We start from the raw sequence: 12,435 nt of genomic DNA, 5'->3' as shown, positions 1-12,435 counted from the left end.
ACAGCTAACCTGTCCATGGTGTACCCCTCTTTACGAAGAGTTGAACTTTGCAACAAAGTTTGAGGAGTCACAGTATTTGCAAAGCTTTGTCACTTTTTTGCTAAATGTTTCCAAAGATAATTATGAACCAGTCATAGGCATACAAAGGTTTGGTTAAGTTGTGAGAAAAAAAGTTATTTGACAGCTCATGTTTCTAGGGGTGTTAAACTTGTCTTCTTTTGCCTTCATAAATTGAAAAAAACAAAATAAAACAAAAAACAAAACTATACACCAATCTTGCAAGTAAAATAAAAATAAATATTCCCACATCTTAATGTGCTTTCAGGTGATTCCTATGCCTCTTCATGATAGCAGAAATTTTGACAAGAGGTGTCAAGAGTTTTGCAAAGCCACTGCACATGACACATTTTGCAATTACAAATACTTTCCAATGTACAATTCTCCTTTATCAACTTACAGAACTGTATATTAATTTATATTAACCCATCTAATACAATTATGTAAATAACTGATAACACTACTGGAAACTACTGGAAAGAAAAATCTCACTGTAAAGACAGCTAATGGACTGAGTGGTACTTCATTCTTTTTTTATACTACAGTACCTCATTGGAATGAGTTCGGTTCTGATGCTTTGCCCGGTCCGAAGCATTGGAGAAGGCTTTGTTGCAGCCTTCATGTTCACACACATATGGTTTCTCACCAGTATGGGAGCGCAAGTGGGTCTTCAAATTCTCCAGGCGAGAGTAGGCCTTATTACAGCCTTCAAACTACAACAGAAAATAAAGACAATAATTTTACAGCAGCTACAGTAAAGACAACAGAAATCGTCATTACACACAACTTTAATGCATTATGCAAAGTCACAAGCAATTGCATTAATCATTACCACAAGATGTTCCCTGACAGTGGTTTCTTCTTATTATTAAGTTGTAATGTATGCCTAGTGAAATCAATTAGCAAGGTATGATAGTACCAGTTCAGAAGACAGCTCCTTGCTGAGCTCACCCTGAAGCTACACTGCCACCGTCGCCTTCCCCACAATATATTAACAGCTGACTTTTTTGTGATAACTTCCGAAGAAGAGTAAGAGATAGACAGATTTCCACTCACAGTGCACTTGTGTGGCTTCTCTCCTGTGTGTCTGCGCATGTGAACCACCAGCATGTACTGAGCTTTGAAAGGTCTCTGTTCTCGAGAGCAGTCCTGCCAGTGACACACAAACTCCTTCTTCTCTCCGTGGATGTGTTCATTGTTGATGTGCTAAACAATACACAGACAAATATCAGACATGAATTGAAAAAAAACATTCATCACTTGTACATCTAGTATATATATTTATCTAATTTTCACTACTTTATGTTTATTTAGCATTTTAGTTATGGCTCGTTGTAATTTTATTCAGTTTTGTATTCTCACTTTCAACATTTGATGTTTTCTGAGAATAAAATATGAGATTTATAAATCACTGTACAATATATAAATAATAGTGCTATCAGTTGATTAAAATTTTTAATCAGATTAATCACAGCTTTAAATGTTAACCACAATTTCCAAATCATTTAAAAATAATTAATCACCATTTGCAAGTTTTTATATGCCTGAAATTTTTTACTGTATTGTATTAACAGAAAAATCCCATGCTACAAATATTTACTGTTAACTGACCTTCTCTTGGGTAAACATCAGGTGTCCAATGGTCAGTAAATGCAGCATGTAATGTACTTCTATATGTTGTTCTAAATGATCTCTACCATGTTCTAGAGTGTTTGTGCAGCAGTGATAAAAGTTCTACAGCAGCATCACCCAAAACAAGTGTTGATGAACTATATCATTGGCTGCTTGTTTTACTAGTTTATCTTCACCTTTTTTACATTTTTTTCCTGGTCAGTGCTCCTGCCTGGCCCCCCATCAGAACCTTTCTAGACCCGCACCTGCACAGCTGAACTATAAATCCTTGCTACAGATACACCCTTTCGTCAGCCACTGTGTTAGAGAAGGTCCTTCCAAAAACAATGCCACACATGCGTTAATTGCATTAAAATTTTTAACACAGTTAATTACATAAATGAATTAACACTGTTAACGCATTATTTTTGACAGCCCTGCACCCCGTAATTTGTCCATGCATAGTTTTTATGTATTCCTTGGACTTGCAAAAGCCTACATTCCGCTGAATGGCTTTTGCCATTTTTTTCTGTCTTGTCTGTCAGTTTTTATGGGCTTTCTCTTGCTCTTGGCTCAAGACACCTACTGGCAGTCTGAATTTCACCCCAACTGGTAGTTGTACCCTGGTTTATAAATGTCTTACATGAACTAGCTGGTCTTGAGTGTCAAATTCCTTGTTGCAGCTCTCCCAGTGACAGTTAGTCTCATAGATGGCCTCAGCTTCAGGCTTTCCATCCTCCTTGTCCAAGTCATCTCTACCATCCAGGAGGCCCAACAAAGGGTCCTGTTGAGACATTTGCAGAAAAGAAATTCAGTTATTCCAAATTTTTTCAGTACATTCATCTTAAAAGCATGTTTACCAAATGTTATATTGGAGATGTAATCCACAGGTAATATGATGCAAGTTACTCACCAGCTAGAGTTTCATAAACACAGACTGTAATGTGCAGCATGATCACGAGTAAGCTGTGCAATCCGTTTGTCTTTGACATACAGTATGACACACACAATGCTTTTACATTCATTCATGTGTATTTGACATTAGTGAATGTGGCAATTACTATAGAGAAGTCACTGTACCTGTGTGCCAGTAGAGGATGGACTGGCTACATCTCCCTCCGACCTCTCCTCCAGGCTCTTCACATTAATGCCATCCATCACACCTCCCAGTCCTGGTTCTGTCTTCAGCTGCTAAACAATGCGCAAAAAATACATTTATTGTCTGTTGTTGTGCTTTAATGTCAAACATAAAATGAGTGTAATCATACATGTTCCCTTAGATTTTTTGCCTCCCTCTGTTTTTTATCCCAGCTGTCAGAGAGAGAAGTTTCACAGATGCTGAATTTACGCTGTGTTGTTATGCAAGTTTGAGTCATCTTACGTGTCCATGCTTAGGTGGCACATGGAGACGAGGATTGTGGGGTGGTAAGCGTGAAGCTTGGCAGGGACCTGGTGTGTGGCCACCCAAAGGTGTCCCCCCATTTCCTCCATACATGGACCCTTGTTGTCTGGACTGACAATTGATGTTGCTGGAATAACCCAGTGATGGACTGCAGAGAAAGGGAAGAATTAAGACAATTCTAGGAGAGCAAAACTATAGACAGTAGTGAAATATTTTTGTTGAGTTTATAAAATCACTGGCTAATTTGCAGAAAGATTGGAATAAGAGGCTGAGCATGAAGATGCTGCAGACTCATTTTTACTTGTAGTTTAAATGTAGGTTAATGTGAACCAGAAACTACCTGGTCTGTTTGCTTTAAAGGTACAACCAATCGACATTCAAGATCTTTTATTCCTTCAGCTGTCACACTTCTTAATTCTGACAGCAGTCATTTTAAATGACATTTACTCTGTCATAGCTTTATTTTAGCTGAGCTGACAGATGTCTTAGCCTGTATCCGTATTTATTATTTTATTGTTAATTATTTAATGTCTTTCAGCAACCTCATGGGTACTGTGTGCGGATTATGTCTGACACATTGCACCTTGCATGCTAGCTGTTGTCTGTGGTAAGCTGCAAATGAATTGCCCATATGGGCTAAATAAAGTTTTCTAAATTTGAATCTGAGTGTTTAACAAAATCAAAGGTCACTGACAGAAAAAAAAATCAATAAAAACTTTGTTGGTATCTAATCACTTCACTAAAATAACTGTTATTTTTACTTTCTTTTATAATGAGCCATTTATATCTAGTTGCCGTGGGTCCACATACATGGCAGCTGCCATATTTGTGCCACCTTGAACTACGGAGTCTCTGAATGGACAAACAACTCCACGTGTGAAGTATGAACCCTCTAAGTTTGAAAACTGCCGTATTGGCTTTGTTTGACAGGTGCTAGAGCACCATTTGGTGTGCCTTTTAATGGACTAAAAGGCACACACAAGAAGACAGTAGACATGTACATAATTTCCAAGTAGTTACCTGTCATGCAGTCATCGCTGCACATCAAGCCACTGGATCCACTCACAGATGACAACACGTTTATGTTTGGAAGAATTTTGGCCAATGACAGCCACGTCCATTCACAACTGTGGTTGGCATTTGAGATAATTTGTATGCCCATCTTTACCACTAGATGTCAGTCATTCTTACACACTGTACCCTTAATATTTGTAGCTCTGTCTGCACTAAATGACTCCAACTGAAGTTTAATGTGGTTACTGACTGGAACAAATTAACAACAAGCTATCATTCTTTTAATCTTCTTGCACTGATGAAGGCTACAGAAATGGATATTTCCCTCTGAACATTTCATCTTGAATGATACAAAACAAAAACACGTGATACCTCATGGCGCTCACAGAGAGATGACCATAGGAGCTGGCACCGTTGGGGTTGCAGCGAGAGTTAACAAAGGCCACCAGGGAGTTGGGTGAAGTCCGGATGACCGTCTGCAGGTCTACACTGGCATCAGACAGGGGTGAGATGGACAGAGCTCTCTTTTTACTCAACTTCAGCATAGAGCGAGGTGTGGAGAATCTCGAACCTAAAGAAGACAAGGACAATGAGAAAGAGAGGGGTCATTTTATAATACTTGTTGTTTTTGTTACTTGATTAAATTAAATTCAAACTGCTTTCTTACCATCACCTGACCCAATCTGATCAGAGCCAGGCTGAACCTGGCAGAAGTTGTGATGTGATGGCATCATGTTCTGGTTGCAGTAGGGGGTGCCATTGCCACCTGTAGTACATTACAGAGAGAAGCTCTGAATCACACAACTGCAGAGATCCATATTCAATTCTTTAAAATCATAAACTCCGTTGAGTTATAATAACTCAGAAACTGAAAAAGGCGCCAGTAAGAAGGTAACCTGAAATCGTGTGCTTCTTAAGCTATACCGATTTGATGTGGAGTAAAGAGTCAAGCATCTTGAGGATGGCTGACCAGCAGTGGTCTGATATGAGGTTTAAGATGTGACCAAAACATTCTTGTTTTTCTGTTTCAATTTAGATTTTTTTTCTTTCTTTGGAGAACATGAGCCAATGTAGAGAAGGAGACGAAAAAGATACTCTGACTCACCCTCTGTGGGCGGCATGCCTCTGTGGCCCATCAGACTGTGTGGTGGAGGGGCCTGAGGAGGCCTCATATACTGATCCAAGCAGTGGCCATTCCCCTGCCCTGGTCCCGATCCATGAGTCATGCTGGGAGTCATGGGATTATACATAGCATGGCAGTCTTGGGGAGAGCAGTCAAGGAGTGGGGCTCGCAGCGAAGACACATCGCTGTAGGGTGACTGGTCTGATGTGACAAGGCTACAAATACCAGAAAAGTAAGGGTGTTAGAAGTTAGAGAGTAAGAGAAAAGCGCAAGGGAATGTGGAAAATGGACGGGAACTGTAAAAACAGAATATGATTAATTATTTCACAAAGGTTCAAAAAGTCTGACTGGGTTTTGTAGCTTTACTGATGATCCCTTTAAGAACGTTCTCTCCAGCATACCTGAAGAAGAAATGATTAAATCTCTGTATATTTTTTTTTCCAATGCAACATAGTAAAATTGTAATAAGCGCACTTAATTGTGTTGCAAGTCATTAAGAGGCAGAAAGGATCACAGAACGCAAATATAATAATTGAGTACTGGGGCCAACATGTCACCCAAATGAATAATTAAGGAATTAATCAATCTTTTAAAGGGTTAATAAATAAATCTTAAAATATTCTGTGTTCCTTCTGTAATTTTTTTAACTCTGAGGCAAAGCTTAACTATAGCTAAATGGCCAAAAGTAAAGCAATAATAAAACCTTATTGAGGTCAGTGTGGGGTTAGAAAAACCTGTCTCCTCTTAGCTGGTGTGATGCCTCTCTTCCACCACTAGATGGCATATCGCCATTATCTTGCAATACACTATGGAAATTAACCCATCTGGGTTTTCCCCTTTCTAAAGGAAAAAAACAAGAAAAAAAAACTAAGCTTGGAACTTTCCGGTTCTTTTATGACTTTCAATGGATGTTCTGATGATTTTTCTGCAGCTTTAAATCTTTCCCTCCTTCTCTCTGTCTCTCTTGCTCATCTTCTAGAGGGACAGACGTCATCTATCCACTTTCTCCTTTCAGTCGCCCCTTTCAGTTCTTTAATTCTTTCACCACAGCGTTTATTCCACACAGGAGCTTAATCTGTCCTCTTTAATCCACTGTGCCCCCCAAATTTACCACCCTCCTCTTTTTTCTGCTTCTCTCTTCTACCATTCACCCCCTTCAGTTGTACTTTTCAGTCCCCCCACTCCCCGCCTTCCCTGATGCTCCTCTGTCCTGCACAGCCACCTTTCTCTCCAACTCTCCCTGCTTCTCCCTCACTCTGGGTAACCTGAGTGGGGCGTGAGGCAGTCATGCGGAGCGCAGCGGGGCCTGGTCAGCCTGTAATTAGCAGCTGTCAGAGAGAGGCCGAGTCCACCCGCAACCTGGGTGGCATGAGCAAGGGAGGGAGACAGGGAGCACAGGGGAGGAGTGACAGGCTAAGCTAGCACTGTGTCCACAACAATTGCACGTAGACCTGGACTTCTGTATCTTCTGAATAACTGTGATTAAAATAGAAACAGTTTTAAGGCCTCTGGATGATTTTTCTGCCTTCTAGAGAAGAAAAGTTGTGTTTCCGCTTGTTTCTTAGTAAATAAAAATATATATAAAAAAGAGGAAAATCACAAGATTCAGAGATGCAAACCAAAATGAAAGAAAAATATAGTTTGGTTAGCTGTGATGAAACGATTGATGCCTCACTTAGCAGAAAATATGAAGATGGAAAGTCAGTATATTTACAAATCTCAGTTATTTACACATCTCCAGAGCATAAACACAAATTAAAATGTGTCACACTTTGTGTTTTTCGGGGGAGTTTCAATAGAAAAACCAACATTTTTTTGATGCTTTAAAATTTTGACAAAGTATAAGCATTTTATAAGAGTGTGAGACCTTGATTCAGAGTTCTGCCCCATACTACTTCTATCACCAGTCCTTCAGATGCTTTCACAGCTTTCCTGTAATCCACGTCACTGACATAATTTACTGCATATCATAAGGAACAACACAGATCTGTCTACGTCGCATTTCATACATTATGGCATATGAAAGGAAAATCAAGTCATGACATCAAGAGAACTGTGAAACAGGACTGGCTCAAGGTGCATCTCTGAGGAAGGATGCGCTAAATGTTATGTAAAATTATGATATCACCCAGGAACGCAGAAGTTTCTTATCAGTTCAAAATGGAAAAAGTTTGGAAGCATCACCACGCTTCATCAGTCTAGCTGCCAAGTCAGAATTATCACAGATGTAAGATTTTTGCAGACAGGTAACTAATGAGCCAACAGACAGAAGTATAATTATTAATCCTTCTTTGCCTCAGTTAGAATTTTGTGGCAAATTGGTCAAATGGAAGCAATTTCCCACTAATAAACCGCATATAAACCACCTGATAGTTCACCAAAAACATCTCAACTTCAACTTACCAATCACAATTTATATTTTAATGTTATCCCTGCAGTCACACATGCTGATGGCAGCATTATTCTGCAGGGATGTTTTCTTTCATAGTAACATAACAGAAGACAGATCCTGAATCATATCAAGGAATTCTGACTGAAAATCCTTTTCAGAGTGCTCTTAATGCCAAACCTGGGTGAAACTTAACATTACAAAGACAAAAACCTAAAGCATGTAATACAACAATTTAAAAGGTTGTCTTTGGCAAAACTGAAAGCCCTGATGAGTGCCAGAGTCTACACCTGAATGCTTCAAGTCTAGAGCATTTCTGAAGAGGTTTAAACACGTCTGCACTAATGGTGCAAATTCAGTCTGGTTTAGTTTGCATGCTTCTGCTTAGAAAGAATAATGAGCCTTCCAAAGGAAAGGTGTGCTGAGCTTTTAGGATCATACCAAAGGAAAAAAAAAGAGTACTGAGTGAAGGAGCTGAATAATTATCTTAAACAGACAATTGCAGCATTAATTTCAAACAAATGTTCCATGTCTTAATCTTAAATGTGCTAACTTCTTATCAGGGAACTCTGAGCTGTGGAGGCAGATGATGCAAAGAGGTGATCAGCAAATCAAGAAAATCAGCTTGTGAAAAATGAGCAAGGTGAATTTATTTGGTAAGAACAGATTGTGTTTTTATACATATAAGTTGTCCAAAACAACAAAGCAACATGTGTACATGGTATGTGGAGTACATACTGTATGTTAAATAAAATTTCTGGTTTATATGTCAAATTAAAAAGGTTAGTTTTAAACTGTAGTTGCTTGTAATCTTTTGTCATTGAATATTAAAGATCTAGCTAACTGCTGTCTTACCCTCTAGAGGGGTGACTGGGTGAGGTCTCATAGTAATACAGCCCCTGGTGTGGCTGCATGTCCACTGGCATTAGAACTCCGGGACCTACTGCTCCCCTTACAGCCTGGACCTGGAGAGAGACAGAGAAAGACGGTAAAAAAACAAACAGAGTCAGCTCAACCAAACAAAGCTGAACGCCTTCAGTAAGAAAAACCAAATACACACAAACAATTGTGGCTGGAGAGAGAGAGAGAAAAAAAAGTGTGTAGGATGTTAATAACAGACCAAGCCAAAACCAAGAAAAACAGTTTGAGGACTAAATAAACTCTGTAAAGCTTGAATCGTGCTTATTTTAAACAGTGTTAGTTCAACGTAGTAAACTTGTCACTTATGTAAAAATAGGAAATAGAAGGTTGGGCGTAAAATGCCATTAGGGATTAGAAGTCATGAGATATACCTGGCTTCGTGGAAAGATTTAACTGCAACATTCTACCTTAAAGTAGACTTTAAAAATAGAAAAATTATTAAAAGAGAAAATCAGCTACAGCACAATTTAAAAAATAATGTTAAGTATTTCATACATGACGGAAGGCTACTCAATTGTTTTTTGCAATTAAAGAAAATTTAACTGAAAATTAAATTAAATCAACACGAAATGTTGATTTTATTTAAAAATGGATTCAATTTTAAAATAAAATAAACCTTTATTGTGCCAACAATTTGACCAAAAGCTGAAGCATCCAGACATTTAAAGCTGCAATTACAATTTTTTAAACCTATTTCTGAATTTTAAAAAGGAATACAAAAACAACAGTGAATATTGTAACCATAAACCTTTTGCTTTGAAGTAATAAAACGTGAGATTCTCCTGTTGGGTAAGTAAACATGATCACAAACAACTAAGTGAACCTCTTTGCATTTATTTATTTCTGTTTATATAGACAATTATTTTAGTTTTATAATAGTCTATATTCTAAAACTTATATTTTTATAAAACTTATATTAAATTATAGAAACTAGTTTTTTGTTTTTGTCACTAATCTTACTTCTCCAGACACTGCTCACACACAGACTTCCAACTTACTTTAATGATCAAAAATATGACAAAAATCTGAGGTGTGCGTCAAATGTTAAAGGACAAAAGTTGAGGGATGCTAGCAATACAAATAGAGGAAAATGAAGGCTAGACAAAGCAGCCTTTTGTGTGAAGCTCATTTTGAGGGGGTATCTTTCAGCAGGATTGTATGTGTAAGGTAATTCTAGCGGAGAGATCTTGGGAACAAGCACCTGCTCATTACATCCGAACTCATCAGTGGAAGTGGTAATAGCTGAGACTATGAGGTTTTATCGGTGTACAAAAGTAATCAAACCCCCAAAAAGTAAGACTGTAATTTCTGTATATAATACACATATATACATTTAGCTTTAGTCCTTTATTTTACTCATCTTTGTTTTTATATCTACATTGTGATTAGACAACATTATAAATCTGACTCTTGCACGGTGCATTATTGCTGCGCATGCAGGAGCAAAATATCGCATTGCATCAGTTTATGTGTCAAGTGTTCAGACCTAAACTGGGACAGCTTCTGTCTGAGGCAGATGAAAGCTCTATGGTTTCAGTGTTACAGGTTGCCAGGCCAGTAATGTGGTAGCACAAGTGTTAAAAGGGCAGCAGGGACCTATTTAAGCCCACAAGTTACCAAGGGGGATTTGGTACGAAAGTTAGCAAGTGGCTAAATTATGTGGGCGGTCTTGGGCTGATTGCACATATTCAGCGCAAGCTTTGGATGTGTGTGTGTGATAATTAGCCGGAAGTGCTAAATAGAGATTTGCCAAGCACCTCAGCTGTCCAAAACTAATAAATACCAAGAAGGGGGACCCCCTGACAGCCTGATATATACACAAACACACACACGTCACTGTCACACCTGTCAGTCTTGACGGGGGTAGCATGATGATCCAGTGGCCACCAAGAATACAGAGATACTGTAGAGAACCAGTTTATGTAGTGTAAGCCCAGTGGAAGGTGTATATGAGAAGTGTATATGCAGTCTCTAATTTAAATGTGTGTGTCTGTATGTTTCTAATAAAGCGGTGGATCTCAGGATGAAATTGTATAATATATGAGCCCACCTGTTCATAAACAAACTGGAATTTAGAGAAAAAAAAATAAAAAAATGTTTGCAAGTATTTCTCCTGGGAGTGAGTTAAACTCTCAAGCATGAAAGTACCACTGTTGTAGCTTCATATACACACCACTGTGTGTTGTGTCATCAATTTGTAGGGTACATAGCTAACATAGAAAATGTAAACAGAAAAACGTTTACAAACTGAGCAATTCTGTCTCCTAGATATGATGTTTTTATATAGCAAATACCTTAAGATTTCTCTCTTTATTTTGGCAGTCAGATAGTAAAACAGCAGCACAATCTTTAGCTTCAACAAAAAAGTGAACATTGCATTTTGCAAAATGTAAGATTTACTGCAAGATCTAGTGAAGTGCATGTAGACCTGCTTGAAAACAGGATTTATATTCTCAAGCATGTGTCAAACTGTGATCCTTGAGGTTTTTGTTCTTTCCCTGCTCCACCTGACAAAAATTATTAGGTCACTGCGAAGAAGTTGAGAAGAACCTGTTGGATCCATTTGATTTGAATCAGGTGTGTTGGAGCAGGGAAACAATGGAAACCTGCAGCATAGCGGCCCTTGAGGACCGGAGTTTGACACCCCCGTTATAAAGCATGAGCAGACAGATGATTTCAAACACAGAGCGGAAACAGGTGTTATGGCATTGTGCTATTCTCAGACAGTATTTTGTCAGAAACTCTGAGTGATTTTGCTCCCTGGTGTAATTTTGTGGTGCAGGGCTTGAGAAGGATGGGGCAGCAGCATATTAAAAACCCCAAGGCCATAAATCAAACAGCTGACCAAACAAGTTTGCTCTTCTGTGGCACATAGCGAGCTGGTCAGTGAGCAAGGAGCTGACGATGAGGACAGAATTTCCAGCTTTCTTCTACACCCTACAACCCCACCACCACCACCACCACCACTACTATTACACAGAAAAAGGAGACATAATCCTCTACATCATCATATACAAAAAAAAAAAAAAAAGGGGGGGGGGGACAAAACAGTGCATGCATATAGGATTCAGGCAAACAGTAATATTTATGGAATATTAAAAATATGCACTTTACTTCTGCACTCTTTCCTCTCACCATTTGTAGTTGGGTTGTATGTGGGATTTTATGTTAGCTGAGCTTACTTCAATTCCTGGATATTATCTTACTAACCCTACTTCTACTACATCTTACCTACTTACTAACCAAAACAACACAGCTTGCCACCAATAAATTAAATATGGTTTGTTATTTATAAAATTCTTACTGATTATCAGTAACTGAGCAACTGGATTGTTAAGCTCTTCATCCAGCAGGAAACACTAACTACAACAGCAGAGCGGGGCCTTGGTCTTCTCTCAGTGGTACTCATTGTAGAAAAAAATGCCTAAGGCATCAACAATTCAGCTTACAGGTTATCAGCAAAACTGAAAAATTAATACTTATAAAATAATATAAAAAAGAATTACCCACAGATTATCCATCTGAGATATACAACTCATATCCTTTGTAGATGGATGGCACTTTACTATAACACTGCTTTGTACCACTAGATGGTACATGAGTCACTGTTGTGTCTAATGTACCCTACAGGCAAGAGAAGAAGTCAAAGACAAAAACAGTACATGGTGGCAGCTATAACATGCAAACAAACTGACAGTAAACAGAGCACAACGATGATTAGAGATTAATGAAAAGCATAGTGATTGTAACTAACTGGTATGTGTGAAAGAGAAACAGAGACAGGTTAACAAATACACCTTTTTTTTTTTTCCTTGGTCCAAAAAGGGCGGAACCTTGTGTGCAAACAGCTATAGTGTTGATGTTTGCTTCCGTGTTTGTGCTGAAGACAGAGCTTCTTCTATAATGTAAACTATCAAC

The 12,435-nt window shown here is 38.5% G+C and overlaps 1 protein-coding gene across 2 annotated transcripts in view; it reads right to left on the bottom strand.

The window, feature by feature from the left end:
* Window positions 1-12,435, bottom strand: part of gli1 (GLI family zinc finger 1) — a 54,914-nt gene that overhangs the window by 6,211 nt on the left and 36,268 nt on the right. The window contains exons 2-10 of one of the 2 annotated variants that reach the window (XM_041980937.1): window positions 8,452-8,561; window positions 5,190-5,422; window positions 4,752-4,850; window positions 4,457-4,655; window positions 3,050-3,218; window positions 2,749-2,859; window positions 2,312-2,452; window positions 1,114-1,263; window positions 606-770 (exon numbers count right to left, since the gene is read on the bottom strand). In XM_041980937.1, coding sequence (XP_041836871.1) covers window positions 606-770; window positions 1,114-1,263; window positions 2,312-2,452; window positions 2,749-2,859; window positions 3,050-3,218; window positions 4,457-4,655; window positions 4,752-4,850; window positions 5,190-5,422; window positions 8,452-8,522 — 1,338 coding nt within the window. In that variant the 5' untranslated portion in view covers window positions 8,523-8,561. The remainder of the gene's footprint in view (window positions 1-605; window positions 771-1,113; window positions 1,264-2,311; window positions 2,453-2,748; window positions 2,860-3,049; window positions 3,219-4,456; window positions 4,656-4,751; window positions 4,851-5,189; window positions 5,423-8,451; window positions 8,562-12,435) is intronic. The other variant, XM_041980938.1, reaches the window with a different exon arrangement.

The sequence above is a fragment of the Melanotaenia boesemani genome, chromosome 3 (genome assembly GCF_017639745.1).
Source record: "Melanotaenia boesemani isolate fMelBoe1 chromosome 3, fMelBoe1.pri, whole genome shotgun sequence".
Lineage (NCBI taxonomy): Eukaryota > Metazoa > Chordata > Actinopteri > Atheriniformes > Melanotaeniidae > Melanotaenia > Melanotaenia boesemani.
Note: the sequence above shows the minus strand (reverse complement) of the source record. Positions and strands in the feature narration are given on the sequence as shown.